We start from the raw sequence: 20,197 nt of genomic DNA on the forward strand, positions 1-20,197 counted from the left end.
TAGCACAGGTCAATACCCACAGAAACTGTGGGTGCTGCTGGCAACCTTGTGTGAAGGCAGGGGCAGACTATGAATACTGCTAAAGTCAAACTCTTTCTAGACTTCATACTGCTTTTTAGACTATATTTAATGACACAAATGAAAACTTAAATTTTTTAATTTACTTTTATTGGAAAGTAGGATTAACAGAGGAGAGACAGAAAGATCTTGCATCTGCTGGTTCACTCCCCAAGTGGCTGCAATGACTGGAGCTCAGCCAATCTGAAGCCAGAAGCCAGGAGCCAGGAACCTCCTCCAGGTCTCCCACGTGGGTGCAGGGTCCCAAGGCTTTGGGCTGTCCTCAACTGCTTTCCCAGGCCACAAGCAGGGAGCTGGATGGGAAGTGGAGCAGCCAGGATATGAACCAGCGCTCATATGGGATCCTGGCATATATAATGTGAGGACTTTTGCCACTAATCTACCGTGTTGGGCCCACAAATGAAATCTTAATAATAAAGCAATGGTGAGAACGTAAGTTCTGAGAAGGTGGGGCAAGTATCTGTATTCATTTACTTATTCCCTCATTTACTTAATGTTTTTTAGGAGCTTCAGTTTTGGTTCCAGGTTTCCTCAGCAACAGAGGGAAATCTCAGTGGAGTTTTAGCTGTCACGAGAGCCTTGGTTAGAGGGCGTGAGGCGAATGGAGGGACAGGATGTGTGTTGATAAGCCCAGAATTTCTTTCTGCACCAGATGGAAACTGGTGCCTAGAACAGCACTGCATTCTACTTATTGAGCTCATAGTACTGCAGGGCAGGAAAGATAAAAAATACATAAAATGGCTATTATGAAGGGTAAAACCAAGCATAATAACAGCAACATGGTTGAGAACTCTTTCACAAGATGGTGTTGGAAGGCCTCTTTGAGATGATATTTGAGGGAAAATCTGAAAGATGATTGTCAATTATTTGAGATGCAAGGAAACAGTATAAGGTATACATGAAATCCCTGATGCATGAAGGCATTTTGTATGTCCAAAACAAACAAACAAAAAACCCCTGAAAGGAGACTATTATATCAAGAAAATATTAAGCAAGGGAGAGAGTGGTCCAGAAGGAAGTGTGGGAGGCAGGGCATGGGCCAAGTCATCCAGGGCTTTGGAAGTCAAGGTAGCAAGTTTATGTTTTATTAAAAAATTATGTGAGAAGACTTCAAGATTATGAAGTAAGAGAATAGTATGAGTCTGGAAAGGAGATGCTAGCAATCATTCAGATAAGACCTACCTAACAGTAACTCAAATTACAATCTCAGGTGGTGGAGTGGAGAAAAGTAGATAAATTCGATATTAAATTTGAATGTTAAAACTGCAGGCGTTGAAATGAAGAATTAAAAAGAAGGCACATCAAAAATAATGCCTTGAATTTTAACTTGAGCCACTGGATGGCTAATGGGGTTATCTGCATAAGTAGAGGAGATTTGGTGAGAAATGGATATTAAGGTGATTATGAGTGATCATGTTATATTTCAGATGTCCCCGAGATAAAGAAGAAACAAGTTATCATCTAATAAAAAAATTTGGCTGGAATTGCAAATTCAACCTGGAAAACTGGAGCAACACACCTTTCAAGCTAGTTTCCACTTAACATAGAAAGATTATAATTTTTGTCCTTTACCTTCACAGCTATACATATTTTAATTTTTAAGATTTATTTATTTTTATTGGAAAGTAAAATATACAGAGAGAAGGAAAGACAGAGAGGAAAATCTTCCACCTGCTTGTTCACTCCCCAAGTGGCTGCAATGACTGGAGCTCAGCCAAAATCTGAAGCCAGGAGCCAGGAACAACTTCTGGGTCTCCCATGCAGGTACAGGGTCCCAAGGCTTTGGGTCATCTTCGACTGCTTTCCCAGGCCACAAGCAGGGAGCTGGATGGAAAGCAGGGCTACCAGGACAAATACTGGCACCCATACGGGATCCCAGCATGTGCAAGGCAAGGACTTTAGCCACTAGGCTACCACACAGGCCCTCAACTATATTTTAAAAGAGGATTCTTATAAATTCTGATTCACTTATTTAGTTTAATTTGTTATAAAAACAAATATAATATTAGAAAGACTGGAAAAAATATGAAGAATTTATGAAAGTCACCATAATTCTACCACTCAGAGAAGATGGGTGAGGAAGATACTTAACACATTCTTTTAAATCAATCTTATGCAAAATTTTAACATAATTGTTACTGTTCTCTCTATGCATGTAGTATCCAGCATTTTATGTTTTTATTGCATAGTAAGATACATATAGAGAAGAGGAGACACAAAGAGGAAGATCTTGCTCAGATGATTCACTCCCCAAGTGAGTGCAACAGCTGGAGCAGCACAAATCCGAAGCCAGGAGCCAGGGGTTTTTTTGGGTCTCTCATATGCATGCAGGGTCCCAAGCCTTTGGACTGTCCTCCAATGCTTTCCCAGGCCACAAGCAGGGAGTTGGATGGAAAGCAGGGCTGCTGAGGATAGAACCAGCACCCATATGGGATCCCGGTGTATTCAAGGCGAGGACTTTAGCCACTAGGCCACTGCACCAGGCCCAAGTATCCTGCATTTTCTGTTTGAAAATAAATACATATTCAATTGGCAGACTTTTAAGAAGTATTAGTCTGTGAAAAATGACTGAGGTAGAGAAAGAATTCTCTCAGACAGAGACACTCCACAGTGTAGAAGGTAAACTGATGGATGGATGTCCTCCTGGACCCCAGGCAGATATGTCCTTGGTGGATTTCTCATCGTCTTCATTTCCCACTCGCTCCTTTGACTCTATCATGTCTGACTTCAGTGGTGAGCTCCCCATGGAGTCTTTTCTTACTCCTTGCGACCTCCAGACTTGCACTGAACCAGCACAGTCCCTCTGACCTTGACTGCTTGGCCTCTGGAAAGGTACCTGGGCTCAAAGCTGAAGCATACTTTTATATCCAGTCTCAGTCATAGGAAAACCAGCTCCTGTCTTTTCTTCCTGTTCTTCACAGTCCAAGTAGGCTCCTCTTGTGTACATGTTTATGTCTCCGGACCAGGAGGTGAGCAGGGAGTGATTCAGGTTAACAGAGTATTCAGCAGTGCTGATCTCCCCTAAATCTTGAACTGAACTTGGCTCAGGCCAGCTGTTTCTTCGGCCTTTGCTGCTTCTGGGGAGCACAGCTTGCACCGTCCTGTACTGTGGTCATTTACTTACAACATCACTCAGACGGATCTCTTGCTGACTCAAGGATAAAAGCTGGGAGGGGAGTATCCAAAGAGAACCAGTCTCCACCATGTTTGTGGAACATATGTTCCCCAGCACATGAAGATTGAGTCACGTTTGTTACAGAATACATTTTCTTTAAAATTCAGTAAATACAGAAAGCATGTGGGTGCCACCTACATAGGCTTTGGATAGGCAAAGAGATTTCTCAACAAACTCAGCCACATGGCAGAAATGGGCTTACTGTCTTAGCAACAGCTAAAACAAGTGTTGGCATTTCACATATTCAGTTGAATGTTCAGCAACAGCTACCTAGAAGCCTTAATCTTAAATCATTCTCAGGTTTTTCTTTTTTAAATGAAAGGTTTGTCGTCTTGGAGTGCGGAGTTCTAGTTCAATGCATGTTACAATGAGTAGTGGCCAAATCCAGCCAGCTGGCATTTCCATTACGCTCATCATCTTCCCTAAATACTTTTTGTTTAGCATGCAATAGCTGCACAGATTAGAGATTTTCTCAAAGGATAATCTAGCTATTTGGTCGTTCAAAATTCTTAGATCATATTTTATTTTAAATGACTTCCCAATGTCAGAATTGAAACATTATTCATAGTTACTTATTCTACTCTTCCCAGTGAGTGGCAGGCAAATGGTAAAAATGAATGAGATTGATAGTAAATAGTCAGGTTTCATTTGATTCTTATTGTTAGTAAGAATATAAATCTGAATGATTACATAAATGATTATTGGATCTATGCTGGAAGTTCAAGACTACAAGGACATTTTTTTTTGTGCCGAATTGATCCAGTTTTATAAATCTATGCTATTATTCACAATAAAGGAGAATCTACACTACAAAGTGCATTACTTATTATGAAAGTGTATTTGAAAGAAAAGTTAAGAAAATTATGGTTGTCAATAGAACACCTTATTAACAAAAAAAAATGGCATACTCATGTTTGGATAGTGTGCTGAATAAAAATTACAAAACAATTTAACTGAAAAAAAACCTAGATTGAATTTAAAATCTTTTGCACAGAAAAAACCAAGGAAACACACCAACATGTAATGTCAATCATTAAAAGGTTATGGCATTGTGAATGCTTTCCTTCGCTGCATTGTTTATTACTTCTCACCCTACCACTTCCCTCTCTACCCTCTCAACTTCTTCTGTCCCTCCACTGAACATTTGAGTTAGGGATTTGTTTATCCAGAAAGCTGATATGGTGTAGAAAATAACTGAATAAGCTTGGCAAACTGTCGGATTCACTTGACCAAATGATACAATCTGAAGAACCAGGCAGAATGCCCTGAGCACCCGGATTGCATTTCAGCATGGAGCGCCTAGCTCCTAGGACCAGAACATAACATGTGGAGGAGGTGGCAGCGGTGGTGGTACTGAGGAGCTAACTCTGACGTCTGACACCTAACTCTGACGTCTGACTCTGCCAACTTCAGCACCACATCACTAAAGCTATGCTACCTTACCATTCTTAGGGACAGGACCAAAGGTGTGAAGATGTTGCAAATAACCTCAGGAAGTCTAGTTCTAGGCAATTCTAGTCTAGTCTTTGTTCTAGGCAATTCTCTCAAAGACTACCTCATTTCTAGGTGACACTGGAATATAAGTCAGGCTTCCCTTAGAAATAAGTGGTTGGTTAGTTCTGGGACCTTTGTCTTTTGTGAGTTTTGTTTCTTCCCATCACCACTACCTACACATTTTCACTTCATGATGCTGTGCACCACGTTATCAGTAAGACTAGATGCTTGTTGGAAGATCACCAAGAAAGCTTTTGTTTCTGTAGACAAACATCTCTGGGCAAATACTTTACTGATTGTGGACCAAGGCTGTCATTCCATAATCATTGAGACACATTTGCGAGGGGCAGGCCTGATGGTTAAGAAAGTGGGAGTCCTGACAGTTTTGGATTTGAATGTCGGTTCTACCACTGGGAGTAATTGGCCTTGGATACATTGCTAACCTTTTTACACTCTTAGTTTTCACATCTACAAACTGGGAATACTCTGTACTCCATAAAGTCATATAAAATATTGAATAATAACATATGTAAACACTAAGGAGAGTGCCAGCCAATAATGGTAGCTATAATTACCAGTTGCTTTAAATTTTTCTTGAAGCTCATAAAATGTTTGCATCAGTTAAAAGCAAACCAACGGAGGATAGCACTTGCACAGTTTCAGAGATAAGTCAGCCAGGGTGCCACTTATTGTTTTGCCTCAATTGTGGGGTTTTCAAACTTCTTCGATCCGACATTCATGCTGGTAGTATCTTCATTTCAACAATCCAGCCTCCAGAATTCCACTCTGTTAGTGAGGCAAGTTATTCCTTTTGTGAAGCCACACGGGTCCCTCTAAACCAAGCTCCTGCTCTTCCTCTGTTTGATTTCTTAAAATAGTTTTAGAAGACTTTAACCACAACTGAATCAAAACTAACCAGCCTGTAATTTCCTGGTATGTCCCTATGGTCTTTCTCTTAAAACAAAACACACGCAGGAAAATGGCATTACATTGGCTGGTTTCCAGTGTTTCGGGGTTTCAGCCGGAGGAAACTGGAAAATGTCTGTGAAAGCTGCTCTAATTTCTTGCTGTTCTGCTTTCGGAGCAGAGCTGTCTGTGTCATCCTCATGAAGTGTCATCAAACTTCAGGCGCTTCTAGCGGGCAGCTCTACAATCTTAATCCTTCAGAAAATAAGTTACGACGTGTAAACTTGAAAGAGAAAGAACTATTCTTTTACATAAGAAATATTTCCTAAGAAAATCCAAGAAAATATTCACTGGTTATTTGAATACATTAAAAGCAGAATTAGAATACATTTGTACTTTTTTTTCTTCAAAGCTACACAAACATTTTGAACTCAGAGGAAGATCAGATCAGATTTAAACTGGTCAATTGTTTAAATGACTAATGAGGTCTTGTATTATGGCCACTTTCCATTTTTTGATCACTAAATGTTTTATTAGAATTCTCAATATAAAGGAAACATTCTGACTCATAATTGAGTGTCTTATAGTTAACACATATTAATAAATATATCACAAAAGTTATATTTTAAAAAAGCATAATTGTAAATAAAAATATGAAATTCAGGTGATAGCTAAATTAATGCATGAATTAGAATAAAAGGGGTTTATTTTAAAACTATAATGAAAATGATCAGAATACATGTTACCAGCACATTATTTCTGTGAGGCCTTCAATAAATGTTTTTTGAATTCCTGATTTAACAATGGATTAAAAATGACAGAACTAAAAAATGTTGAAATAATGATGCAAGGAAACTTCGCCTTTAAATAGAACACTGGTAAAATTTTAAGATACAATAAAATTTAATTTGGGATTATTGTGTGAAGATAGTCATATTCAGAAATTCTGAAATGCTAAAATATATTTATAAAAGATGCTATCTTTTCTTCATGGTATGTTGTTTGGAAGTAATTAATAAGGTGTTTCAAAATGAATAAATATTTTCAAATGCATTTAATTTATTTCTAACTAGACGTCTATATTTTTTCCAGAGGTTCATATAGTAAGCATTTTAATGCTTTTCTTAGAAACATATTTTTTAGTGTTTTTTTTTTTAATATCACTTAACTGTCAGGTTTTGTTGCAAAGCAGAAATCAAATGCAATGTTAAGCATGTTTAGTTATTAAAATTAAGAATTAAGTTTTAAGCTATTAAAATTAATTGAAAATAAGTATAATATTGTTACTGATGGATTGAAGCTATATTATTTAGCATTTAAAAAATAATTTTGTTTTTGATGTTGTTCATATAGTTGACAAGGATGTATGCTCCCGAGGACCACTGATTAGGGTGGGACGGCCAAGGCATGGGCAAAGGTGACCATTTATTTTTAAGAAAAGCTTAGATTGATCAAACCAGGTTCAATTATATAGTAATATACCACATTGGGGAAAAGAAGAGGAAGCTAATTATATTGGTTATTTTTGTCTTCACCTTGTTTCTAATATTTTCTGTAACTACTATTATGATTATTTTTAAAGCATTCATTCTTAAAAATACAATTCCATACAAATTCAGCATAGTAGAAAAAAAAACCTCTTTGTACAGACAGAAATGATTGCATTAGCAAGCATTTGGAAGAAAACATCCTCTTAGGCTTCATGCTTAGGTTAAAGAGCTGACGATTCCTTTAATGTCCTTTAGTAATCTCAGAGTTCTTAAGTTTAGGAGAAGGGAAGACTTGGAGTAGTTTTGTCTTTTCCTCATTTTCTACTCCACAGTGTGTTAGCAGCTTTACATGCTTTGTACTTTGCTTTCTACTAAACTGCCAGGCTGACAAACGCTGAAGTCTACTGTTTCGACCAACCTCTCAGGCAAAGTTGTTGAAATGTATATAGACTTTATCATCCTGCAGCCACCTACCTCTGTTCTGCCTACAACGTGAGCATATGCTAGACAGGATTCCATTCCAATCAGTTTTTGACAATGTATTTAGCACTTATTCATATGGTTTCAATTCAGAAGCTTAAGGTTGATGCTTGGGTATTCAAAATAATGAAGACATTAATTTATGTTTTTGTTAGCTCTTAATCACTCAGAATTCTCTGGCTGTGTTATTATGTCCAAATACTCTGTTTTTACTACCTGAAGTTTGAGCTCTAATTCTTCAGGGTTCTAATATTTTCAATGAATAAATTGACATTATTTCCATATTTCAGGAATTTTTTACTGTATTATGGTTCACAATTAAAATAAATGCTGAGCAGAAAAATACTGAAGGAGTATTTATGCAATTGGAAGCTTGACAAATTTTCATTCGCTAACCAGGATTTTCCACTATTTCTTATAACTTAAATGCTGTTAATTGAAATTTATAGCCTACTTGTATAATAAACAACTCTTGAATTATAGGTGGCAAACAAGTAAACGGATGCTCTTCAGAAGCACCGTGGGCACTGTGAAAATCCTGAGCAAACAGAAGGCATAGGAACTTTGCAAGACTCACACGCCATATTTTATGATTCAGAGTCCCATGTGATACTGGAATTTAAACATGCAAAAAAGATGCATTTGTATATTAGGTTGAAATTTTCCAATTTTTTTTTCTGCCAAGTCTTAACTTCCCTGACTATATTATGGTGAACAATTCTGTATTTCTTAGAAAGAGGTTATGGATATGGAAGCCATGGCATCATATGGGCTCCTGTGAATAGTGTCTTCCTGGGACCATAGATAAGCAGTCTAGTAAAGTGTCTACTAGAACAACCTCTTTGAAAAACATAAAGCCCTATATTACTGTTGCCAAAATCATTCCATCAGTAGCTTAAATAAAGTAAAAAACAAACAAACAAACAAACAAAACAAACGAGTTTTAGGAATCTTGCAAAGATGAAAAAGATGTTGGAATGAATTCTCTTTTCTTTGTCTTCTAATATGACTTTCCCTCTTCTATTTTCAGAGCATAAAGAAGCAACTTCAGATGCAAATCCGTTTTATATACAAACATATATATACATGCACTACAAATCTATATACAGAAGCTCTGGCTTTTCCAAAAATATCTCAGCATGATTTTGACAGGACCTCTTATTTTTTTTTTAAATCAATTTTGTAAAGTGAACAAGTCTCAATATGCGGATTAGAAGCATAGCCCTGTTTCCCAGCCTCTTCTCCCCTCCAGCCAGCATTTCTCATCCACCCTCCTCCTGGAAAGGAATCTTATTTTAAGTAAGGATCATAAGCAAATAGATTTGAACCTGGCATCACTTTGGAAAAAGTATTTTCAGGTACCTTTCAGATGCAAAAATGAACCTTTGGAAAACACAAACTCTTTTCATGGATAAATTAAATGAAAGTCCACATATAAAGAAATTATCTGGTACCTAATATGGGATTACAGAGATGAGTTGCTGTTGAAATATTCTGACTGTGATGAAGGTACATATGTGCCTACTGTGTTAATAGGCATGCCTTTTGAATATAATATAAAATATTTAAACAGTTTAAAACCTGACCATGAGGATTCCCTCCTCCCCACTTCCCACACCATTTAATATTTACTTCTCCTCATTCCCTGTCTCTTCCTTGGCTCTCTCTTCTGTGATGGCATGAATATGACGCTATTTCCAAAAGCATGTGCAGAACTGTTTTAGTTAGGGTGTTTTGGTGCAGAAATGTTTGAAATCAACACAAAATCCTCATGAAAGTGTATATCACGAAAAAAAAAAGTGCATAGCTTTCACAAAATCTCTTTGCAAGTGTCCTTGTACACCACCAAAGGAGCAACCGCTGGGCAAGGGCCCTGGACAGTGTCATTTTCTTATGTAGATACGCTTCTTTTTAACAGAATTAATTCCTCCAACAAAACCTGGATCATCTTTTCCTTGAGAAACGGAGGGGGTTTAAGATGACCGGAAGTGTGTCTGAGAAGCCCTGCCCCCTTCCACTCGCCTTCTCTAGAAAACCCACCATTTCGTACAGTACCTTCTTTTCGCTGTCTCGTCGCATTTGGTCCCTAATTTTTATCTGCAGAAGTTGAAATTTTAAGAGTTTTCCTATCAGTGGTAAGGACAGTTTCTCTCCAGTATCCAGAATTGTTTTTGCTGTCATTAACACCTAGGAAGAAACACAATTATTAGAAAAGGGACACTGCAGAAAGGTTGGCACAGTCTGTCCGTGACAAAGAGATGAAAGGCTGTTTTATGCTTTGTGATTTTCATGTTACTAAAGGCACCTCTTTGCCTGACAATCCTGACCATGAAGATGTGTTGGCATTCCTCCCTCCCTTACGCCCCCTTTTCAATAAACTGGGCTGTCTGAACATCAAGATCTTTTTCCGGAAAGGCGGAGTTGCTTTCTACAATGATGTCTGCCGGGGGCTCCCAGACAAGGGCAGACGGAAAGGGCCGGACCGTGTTCCGATGATTGATAGGTCAGTTTCACTCTACAGAAAGTCTATTGTTGTTTGCTGTAGCCGGTAGTCCAGACTGTCAAACTGTGACTTACGAGGACGTTATAAATTAAACAGAGTTTTTTGCTTGTTTGTTTGTTTTTACTCGTGGAAATGACGATGTTAGCAGTCTTTTATTTCTTGGTGACCAAATTGGAATGAAAAGTTAAAAGCTGCTTGACACAGAGGCGCCATGTGACCGCTGCTCCCTCCTTGCAGCTCCTCCCTTGCAACTCAATGCTGATCCTGTTGGTATGCAGCCTAATTGGGGTGAAATAAGGTTACTGAGTTTTCCGTGGGTGACGACAGCCACTAGGAACATACAGCTGTATTGTCCAGATGTGTGGCACTGACAGCCTGGTTTATGGCTGTGTTTTTTACAGCTTGTTTCCCCTAAATTTCACACAACTCTCTAACATATGGGTCCTTTTCCTTGGAGCCCTATAACCACTTTATTTACTGCAAAAAGAAAAAAAAATCCTAAATAAAATAACGTCAAATATACCATAAAAAGTTGCTTTGTGTTTCTCTTTCTTCATGCTGTCTCCCCAGTAGAGCTCACCTCTGCCTACAGCACTGTCACAGAAGTAATCCAGTTAAAGCATTTTCTGACTTTTGTTTTTAAGCTAGCATCATATTTATTTATAACCTCGGGATGAATTAGGTGTTACCAAAATGTTCTGACATGTTGCTTTTCTCCCACCCCCGCCCCCGCACAGCAATCACTCCTTGGGGCACATATGGTGTCAATTTCAGGCCCTAGTCCTCAACAATGGCTGTGCACCCTGAATCTCGCAGGGCTGTGTCTTCTTGGAGCCTCACCCCAGCTCTCCGTGGGGGCTTTCCCTGACTGCTCCGGGTCCTTCTGACTTTCCCTTTTGCCGAAGGAAGCCGACTGCACAGGGAGGTGCCTATCTCTCTTCTGACTGCAGGGGGCCCTGTGGATTCTCAGATGCCAGAATGCAACTGGATCTCTACAGAGAGCACATTGGTGTTTCCCCATCCTTTGAGGGAAGGATTCCTTTAAAACTGCCACTCCTAAAAACCAAGTGTGAGAGAGCTGCATGTGTCTAAGCAAACACTGTCCCCGGAGTCCAGGGCTTTGCTTTGTGCGCTGGTTCTGCACTTGCACGATTTTGTGAAAGGGACAAGCTGCCTTTCATCTCTGGGACTGGGGAAACCTGCAGAACCTCACCACTTACGTCGGGATCAGACATCCTGAGGGGTCTGCTGACCAGGCAGTTACTGTAAAACGAAAGCTTTCTGACTGGGTCCAACCCCCAAGAGATGTCAGTATTTGGCTCTGAATGGGATTTTTTTCTTTTTTTCTAATGCTAGCTAAACACTGAGCTGTCAGTCAGGCTGCTCTGTGACGTCTGGTTCAAAATATTCGAAACTTTGGACTTTTAAAGCTCACAGCAGTCTGGTATGGAACATTACCTTGTGTTACAAAGATAATGAAAACACGGAGAGGCAGGCAGCACCACGTGGCCGGGTTACCCAGGAGTCGCTGCTAATCTGTGCAAACAGGACATTCACCTGTGTCGGCGGGGGTGCTGGGGGAAGCCTGCCTGGCATCACGGTGATGGATAGCATGTCTCGGGAGGTGCTTGCTTGTCTCCAGGAGTCTGAATGTTACTTCACTGGGTGAAAATGTACTCAAAGCACGAGACATCCTAGGAGAAAGGCATTTTGCAGGCCATAAAGATTATTTCTGGTTTGTCTAAAACTGTCGAGTGCTGCATTTCAAACGGAAATCAGACCCAGCACCAAAGACACTGTTCTTTTCTGACCTGCTGTGGGGAACAGGAGATGAGGAGCTTCCCTAGATTTGGGGATAGCGTGTTCTCTCAAGACGTGGGTATACACAGAGGGCAGTGGCATGCAGGGCAGGGCCTGGCGGGGGGGAGCCCTGGGGACACATTCTCTTCCCAAGAGACCCTCTCCCCCGGATGCACCTTAAGGCAGACTTCACACCGGTCGCGCAGGGAGACAGGAACCGTTATGTTAGCACAGCAGAGGCCAGGCGTGTGTGTCCACCAGCACTGCCTTCCACCAAGGCCATTGCTAACTCTTTGGAAAAATTAGTGAAAAGGAAAGCTTAGGCTCAATTCCAAAACCCTGGGGTTAAAAATTTTCATAGTGTGTGGCTCATCCCTGCGGGAAGTGGAAAAAGAAAGGCGCTGGCAAATTAATTTCCACTAACAGTGCTTTCATCTCACACCCTATAATTCACAGTCCCACTCAGCAAGTACCATGTGGCTTGGTGTCTGAGGCAAATCGCATCCTTCAAGGACCTTTATTGGAAGGGTAGGTCTTTGAGGAGAAAAAGGAAAACCGAACTAAAGACAGAACTTAAGCGCATACCTACTTGGTCACATATCATTCCAGAAAGGCCTCTCCTCCCCTAGCCTGCAAAAAAAAAAAAATCTTGGCTTCCTAAATTTGACATAAAAACAGTGCTCTGTGGGTTAAAATCTGAAGGAGTATTCATCAGGCCAAAATACCGAGCGGGTGTGGCACAGGGCACATGGCGGAGACTAGCAGCAGGATGAGCCTGGTGGGCAAGTGAAACTCATTAACAGAAGAGAGGTTGCCAGGCAAGGCCATGTGCCTTTCTGAATCTGTCAGAGAGGCCTGCAGCTCTGGTGGCGGGTGGGCACAGGTGTTTGGTTCTGGGAAGCAGAGCAGGCTTCCCTGAGTGCAACGGAGGAAGGAAGACAACGCACCTGTTTGTGTGCAGGCATTGATTTGAAGTTCTGCTACGAAGTTTGTGATTCTCAGCATTCTAGGAAATAACATTTCCTTTATCACTTGCCTCAGATTTTAACCCACAGAGCACTGTTTTTCTGTCTAATTTAGGAAGCCAAGATTTTTTTTTTTTGCAGGCGAGGGGATGAGAGGCCTTTCTGGAATGATATGTGACCAAGTAGGTATGCGCTTAGTTCTGTCTTTAGTTCGGTTTTCCTTTTTCTCCTCAAGCTCCAGCCAAGTTTGGAGCCTGAGAAGGGTGTGTGGTGTCCGTGAAAAGACACGGACACTGTCACTTGGTGCCCTCTTGTAACAGCTCAAGAAAAAGATGTCCTTTTTATTTGCTCAGACACATCTCAAGCCTCTGCAGAAACGTTTCATTGTTCTATTTTTACTTCAAGACTAAAGGGGCATGTACAGACATTGGTCATTCTGTCTGTACTTCATGGTTGGCAGGTGCCCCTCAAGATAATTCTGCAAAATATTGTATTCATATTCTTCAAAGAAAGGCATTGTTTATTCTTCAGTAGCAGCCATGGAGCAACAGCCAGGACTCCAAGGCCAAGGCACATGCGGCACATGCTAATCAGTAGTACATTCCTACCACATTTCTATTTCCACAACTTGCCCATCATTTAATGGAAGAAATATGCTACAAGGGAAAAAAAATGTAAAAATACAAGACAAAAGTTTCAAATATTAAATCCCACTATAACTACAGGCTCTAAATCCCATAAACAATCAAACAATAATTAAAAGCATATCTCCATAATATTAATAAAAGCATCCTCTAATTCCTCTAGTCAAAAATTAGGTAAGAAGCCAAAACAGCTACATTTCCTATGCTCCAAAGAAATTGCAAAAACAGGATAGCTTTTAAGGTCACAGTAACTCTATTTATTGTCATAGCAGTTTCAGCTCATACGTCCATCACTTTCGTTACTATTTAGAATATTTATCAAACCCTTTCCCAGAAGGTGTTCTTCATGTCTGGGCCAGATTCTGAGGCCATGGTTAGGCACATAATAAGGTGTCCAGAAATGGCATGGGCTTAATTGTGCTTCTGTGTGTAAATTGTCAAAGGCCCACTCACCAAGACATTATCAGTGACATTAACTCCCAAGCTCACATTGGTTGTACAAGCCATCTCACACGGGCAAACAAAAATGCCTTAATAGATTACAGAATTCTTAGTGGGGTGGTTGAGTGTCCATGCAAAAGGAGGTGAACCTATGTCAAGGTGGTCGGAGAGACAGCCGCCGGGCCTTGACAAACAGCTGGAAACTCCTCTCAGTCTTGCCAAACGGGAGCTGTTCTCTTCACACCTTCATGCCATCCACACCCACTGCACAGACCCCAGCAATCACTGACTTGGTTCAAAGGCTTATGCCATGTTTACTACCTAATGATGAAAATTAAAAAAAAAAAAAACAAACTCCTACCAAATGTGCCAAATGATCAAATGTGTCAATTTTTTTTCTTGCCCGAGGATCAGGCCCATCCCCGGACACGGGCACACTGTGTTACTAACTCACATTAGTAAGGATAAGCACCTGCTGATGCTGAGGTGAAGTGGATTGGGCTGCCACTTGGAACGCTGAGATCCCATGTGGATGCTCCACTTCCCAATCTAGCTCTTCGCTAACACATCTGAGAAAGCAGTAGAGAATGGTCCAAGTTCATTGTCCCTTGCACCTACACAGGAGAACGCAGAAAACCTCCTGGTTATTGACTCTGGCCTGGTCCAGCTCCCACCACTGTGGCTTTTTGGGGAGTGAACCAGTGGATGGAAGATTTCTCTTTCAGTCTCTCTTTCTGCCTCTCCTTCTCTCTGGAACTTTTAAAGAAATAAATGTGTGTTAAAAAACAATTGCTCCACACTTTCCATGGAGACCAGAAGTATGCATGTGCGCAAATCTATCTGCTTATATATATTAAGCAAACTGATAGAGACATGCATGGACACATGTGTGTGCATACATGTATTATGTGTATGCCTGACAGACTGATAATGTATATTTTCTTATGGATATAGACATTATATTTATGTTCTATAGTGACACCTAATGCATGCAATATGGATACAGATGTTATACCCATATTGTACTTGTATGTGACTGATGGATATGCAGGACATGTATACACATAAACATATATTCACACATATACACATGCATGTATATGTATTTATGTATATAAGACAGACTGATACGTAAGTGGCAATAGAGTGATGAATAGGTGGATGGAATAGGCCCCCTTCCCACGAGGTCTGATTTCCCTGTTGTGTCTACAGAGAGCACCCAGAGCAGCCTGAGTCTGTGCTTAACTTGTTGCACTCCCGATCCTAGGTGAGTTCTAAGAAAGCATGAAGATTTGGCATCTGGATCGCTCCTGCCTGAAACAGACTTTAGGAGTGGGATGCTCCAGGAGAGGGCGAGGTGTGAGTGAGGACAGAGCAGTGAGTGACCCTGGAATGACGCTGGACGCTCCTTTCTCTTGGCCCTTGCGCTGTCTTAAAAGAAACAAATCAGGATCTGCTTAGAGAAAATCAGATAAAACTACAGCATGTGGGTGACAGTGAGCTTCGTTAATATGCACTGTGTTGTGGGGAAGGATGTCAGAAAAAGTATGATATTCTGAATTTCTTGTACAGGTTGAGATGGAGGAATGCTAGGAAGAGGGCTGCCCCACAGTCCCAGAGTCCCCTTTCCGGCCCCTCTGCTCTCCCCCTGCTTCATTCCTTCTGCATTTATGAACTGCCAACTATATTGTAGTCCCTGCATCACTTGATCCTTTACGTGTCTAGTCCATCCAATTCGCATTCTTTAAGTAATGAATAATTTCCAACGAGGCATAATTGGAAAAACAGCTGGGAGGATGAAAAGGCAGCCGTGGAGAGACACAGAGCCGGAAGAAAGGGAAAGAGCAAGAATGACTGAAACATATTTTTCTCACTTTGAGAAGAGGAAAAGGAAAATAATCAAGCAAAATTAAACTGTCTTAGCGTAGTTGTAAAGGTGACTGAAAGGCGCGGGCTGGGTCTCGGCCCTTCCGTCGGCCTGACGCAGATGGAACGTCGTGAGAAGGCTCCCACCACGGCTGGCAAGCTGCTCGGGAGGATGATAAATACCCCGAGCAGGTGACTCCTGGATCGTTTTCAGCTGCCCGTAATTAAACTGGGATCCATCTCTCCACAGTGTCAGGGCTGTAAAACAGTTCCAGTCATTGGACCCTTTACATCTGTGCTGAAATGAAATAATATTTGGCAGTAACAAGGAGTCACTGAAACGAAATAAACAAGCCCTTTCAAGACTACATAAAAGTTGGTAACATAATAACATTTGACAGGGATTAAGACCTCTTTGGGGGCTGTAAGGAAGTTTCAGAAGCAGCAATAACAAATACATGGAGGTAGAACAGATCTAACAGACTTGTATAACGTGAAACAGGACAAATTCCCCAAGGGAGAAATGCATGTTTTTGAACATCTCATATGTACAGCACCCGTCAGAGAGATGGAGCCACCGCAGAAGTGTTTGGTGGCAGCCACTCACCGAAGGAGGAGAAGGCAAAGCTTTCTTTTTACTATGGGGTGTTCTGAGTCGTACGCCTGTGATAAAATTAAGAAGGGGATCTTTAGTGTGAATAACTGTGCCTTGCGAGTGCATGTTTTCAAATGTTTACAGCTGCAAGTACAAAGTTCTGGGACCAGACTGAAAGTAGTGGTGCGTTATCAGGCTACGTTAACATGTTGATGGTTGCTGAGCACATACCACGTACCACCTCACAACCATTTTTAGCACTTTATGCAGTCGAACCATCACCTGCCTTATAAGTGGGGACTCTTACCATTCCATTTCAATGCATTAGAAAATTAAGGCCTGGGATCTTATCAGTGATGGAATTTGAACCCAAACTATCCACAGTGCCCTGTTCCTACTCATTGTATTCTGTGGTCTCACCGTAGGCCTCAGGTGGGTCCTATCCTAAGTCTCAGTCCCTTCCTGGTGTCTAGGCCCAGTTCTTGTCTTAGCTGTAAGGACTCTAGAGCTTTTTAGCCCACATGTATGATGTCTTGCCACTTATACTGTTTTTTTCTTACCCAGTGCTTTTTTGGAGATCTAGTTGGGGCCTGAGGGCCTGAGTCTTCAGTCCTCACAGCTCCATCTTTCTCTCTCTTTGGCTCTGAGTAAGTATTTTAGGAACTGCTGACAGCCATTTATTTCTCCCTCCCTCCTTCCTTCCTTCCTTCCTTCCTTCCTTCCTTCCTTCCTTCCTTCCTTCCTTCCTTCTTTTCCTTCCTTCCCTCCTTTCTTTCCCTCTACCTCAAATCTAAAATCTTTTTCCTAAAACCCTGCCTTTATTCCGAGAGCGGTGAGTTAAGACCTTGCTAACTACCTGTCAGCCCACCCTACATGGCCTGCGTAGCCCTGAGAAAGTGGCTGGCCCCTGAACTTCCTGCTCACCAGCACTGGAGCACGACAACTGTCATGGTATTTGATCTGGATGTTGCATTTTGCAGACTGGAGAGGCTGGTTGCTCACTCACTCTGCTCCTCCTCTTTCCTAGGAAAGCTGGACTCCCCACCAGGTATTGATCCCTCTTCTTTTCAGCTAGCACAGATGAACCCACTTGTACCAAAACTATGGTCTAACCTACCGTGGCTATGATTACTTCAAGATAAGAACGTGGTATCATTCGGGTGTGTGAGTTAGGTGGGGAGTGAGTTTCTGGGTCCGCTTTTTCTAGTCATGACAGAATTTTGAAGAATGAGTTGCTGCAGCTTCACAGTGCCTACTGGGAAACTGAAGTCCCCTGAGAGATGAAGGTGTTAGGAGCCTGCGAAGATGTGGGGCTGGAGCTCCTGTGTTAAGCTGGGCCGAAGGCTCATTTACACTTTCGGTCAGAACACATTCCTGTCTTATTCAAGCCAGTTTTATTTTCCTATTAACCTAGAAGTGAGCAAATTGACATGGAGAGAGTCATGTTTTCAAGATGTGCTGCCCAGCATCACCTAAGAGTTTGTTGGAGACACACATTCTTGCGCTCTAACCCAGTCCTATTAAATCCAATACTCAGGGAGTGAGCCTCAGCATTGTTAATCCCTGTAAAAGGGTCAGGATTTTTCCCCTCATTATTTCACAATGATTTAAATTCAAAGCCTAAAAAAAATAGGAGATATTAGTAAATGAGTATTAACTGGTTGAAGTTAGATGGCCATTGTATAACATGTCTCATACTGCTTACTTGCAATTTTACCACTGTATGGAGTCCTTCCTATAGTGACTCACCCATGCTTAGATTGTCTGCGTGGCCAAAGCCAAGTGTGAGTTTCTGGGGGGTCTCTGGAGAGAGCACTGTTGATATTGCTCACCCTTAATCTAAGACTCGTTCTGCACCTGCGCAGTCCTTGTGGTACAGTCCTGGTGAAAGTCTTGTCTCACCGCTGTTGAGATGGAACTATTCTTGGTTATGAATTAGCTTGGCCTACTCTTCACAGAGTCACCTGCCCATTCACGCATCAGAGTTCTCATGGAGCACCATGCGCATCCCAAATCGGGGCAGATGCCAAGATGCAGGATGTTGGCCCTGCCTGTCAGGAGCTCTCACTTGAGTGGGAGATACCGATGCTGAGGTGTGTGGGGCTTGCAGGACAGCTTCCCTCCCACAGTCTGCTGCTTTGTGCCAAGGGATGCAGGTGAGAGGATGTGGGAGCCCTTGGAAGGCTTACATCAGCCACACGGAGGGTGTCATTCAGAGATGAGGATGCAGCTGTGACTAGGACCAAGTTCTGTGATTTGAGGGAGGGGATGGGATGAGGCCAGAGAGAGAGAGTGTGGCATATTCAGGAAACCAGGAAGCAGCTGGGGATGCTGGGGTTGGGTACAGTGAAGTTGATGCTCATGGGGTCCCACCAGGGGTGTGACCACTAGCAGCTTGAGCAACCTGTTAAAGGAATCTGGAGTTTTGTCTTGAAAGTTGCAGGGAAATAAAGTTTTAAGTAGGTTTCAAACATGATCAGATACAGAAAGATCTCCTTGTGAGTTGAAGTATTTTCCTTTCATCTTTAGCAACTGCTCCTCCTATTCAGCAACAAAACCCTAGACTTTATTGGATGTCTTGGTAGCCCTCAGCCAACCTCATTCTGAGTGTGTAGTTCAGAGTGCTGGCTTGTGCTGTCCCTCTTGGCATGACTGTGGTTTGTGCCCACTTTGTAGAGGCACCAGTGCTTAGCAGAACTAATCTAATTTGGCCAGAAGCTGTATGTAAGACAAGGCCAGTAGGTACCACTGGGAGGCCAGACTGCACATCTGCTTTGAAGAGCAAAGCAATGAGCAAAACAGGAGTATTTCTTAGCCTTGTCCAGATCACTGTGACTGTGATAGCAATGCTATCTGGTAAATTTTAGAAAATTTAAAAAAAAATTTAAAAGGCAAGCTTTTTTTTTTTTTAAATGAAAGAATGGATTGAAGGATAAACTTGGGGTGATGGAAAGCATTAGAGAGGGGAAAATGAGCAGTGTCGTCAAGTTGTGGGTTGGGACGGGGCCCCAGGGCACAGCTGGAGAGTTTACTGTTGGATGGGTGGACCCTTCTCTGGCTCTGGAGTGGCTGGTGGACATGAGGCTCAGAGTGCCTGGATTCTTGTGCAGGTTTGGGATCTAGAACAGGACATTTTAATGGGCTCTCAGGGTGATCTTGAGGCATACTACCTTGGGATCACCGTTGCAAGGAGATGGTGAGAAGAGGTCAGAGAAGAACTCAGAGGGCTTCCTGCAGTAATCCCTTACAGATTTCTTTGCTGTGGGAGCTCCTCCTGGTGCTTCTGCCGCAGCTTTGGTCCACATTCCCTGCACTGGGAGCTTGTGCAGGCCCAGATGATGGCTTATTCTTTCCGTGTCCCTCCTGGCAAGTAAAACCCAAGTGAAAACTACCTGAAGCCTGTATTTCCCATCCTGAATTTTGATAAGAATCCCTTCCATTATTTCAAAAAGCTTAAATTATAAACTATACACTCATTTCTTTATGAAGTCTGTAATCATAAAACATATCCAATGCAATGTAATTAAGTATTCAATCTTATTATTCTTTGTTTATCAAACTGACTAGCTTAAAAAATGAGACTTTCAAGAGGGAGTGGCTAAAGTGGATCTGTAAGAAAGAATGTAAATTGGCACAAATTATCCTGCATGCATTTTAACAACATGTATCATGACCTTGAAAAATGTCTACATACTTCAGCTAAATAATTCCACTTCTTGACACTTTCCATAAATAAATAATCAGTTATAGCTATACTAAA

At 41.5% G+C, this 20,197-nt stretch overlaps 1 protein-coding gene across 1 annotated transcript in view; it reads right to left on the reverse strand.

Annotated features, from left to right (window-relative positions):
• Nucleotides 1-20,197, reverse strand: part of SPAG17 (sperm associated antigen 17) — a 198,100-nt gene that overhangs the window by 125,122 nt on the left and 52,781 nt on the right. Inside the window, exon 4 of the mRNA XM_040998349.1 lies at nucleotides 9,679-9,810. Within this exon, the coding sequence (XP_040854283.1) occupies nucleotides 9,679-9,810 (132 nt within the window). The remainder of the gene's footprint in view (nucleotides 1-9,678; nucleotides 9,811-20,197) is intronic.

Source organism: Ochotona curzoniae, unplaced genomic scaffold (assembly GCF_017591425.1).
Source record: "Ochotona curzoniae isolate NIBS_2020 unplaced genomic scaffold, NIBS_Ocur_1.0 scaffold_1037, whole genome shotgun sequence".
Lineage (NCBI taxonomy): Eukaryota > Metazoa > Chordata > Mammalia > Lagomorpha > Ochotonidae > Ochotona > Ochotona curzoniae.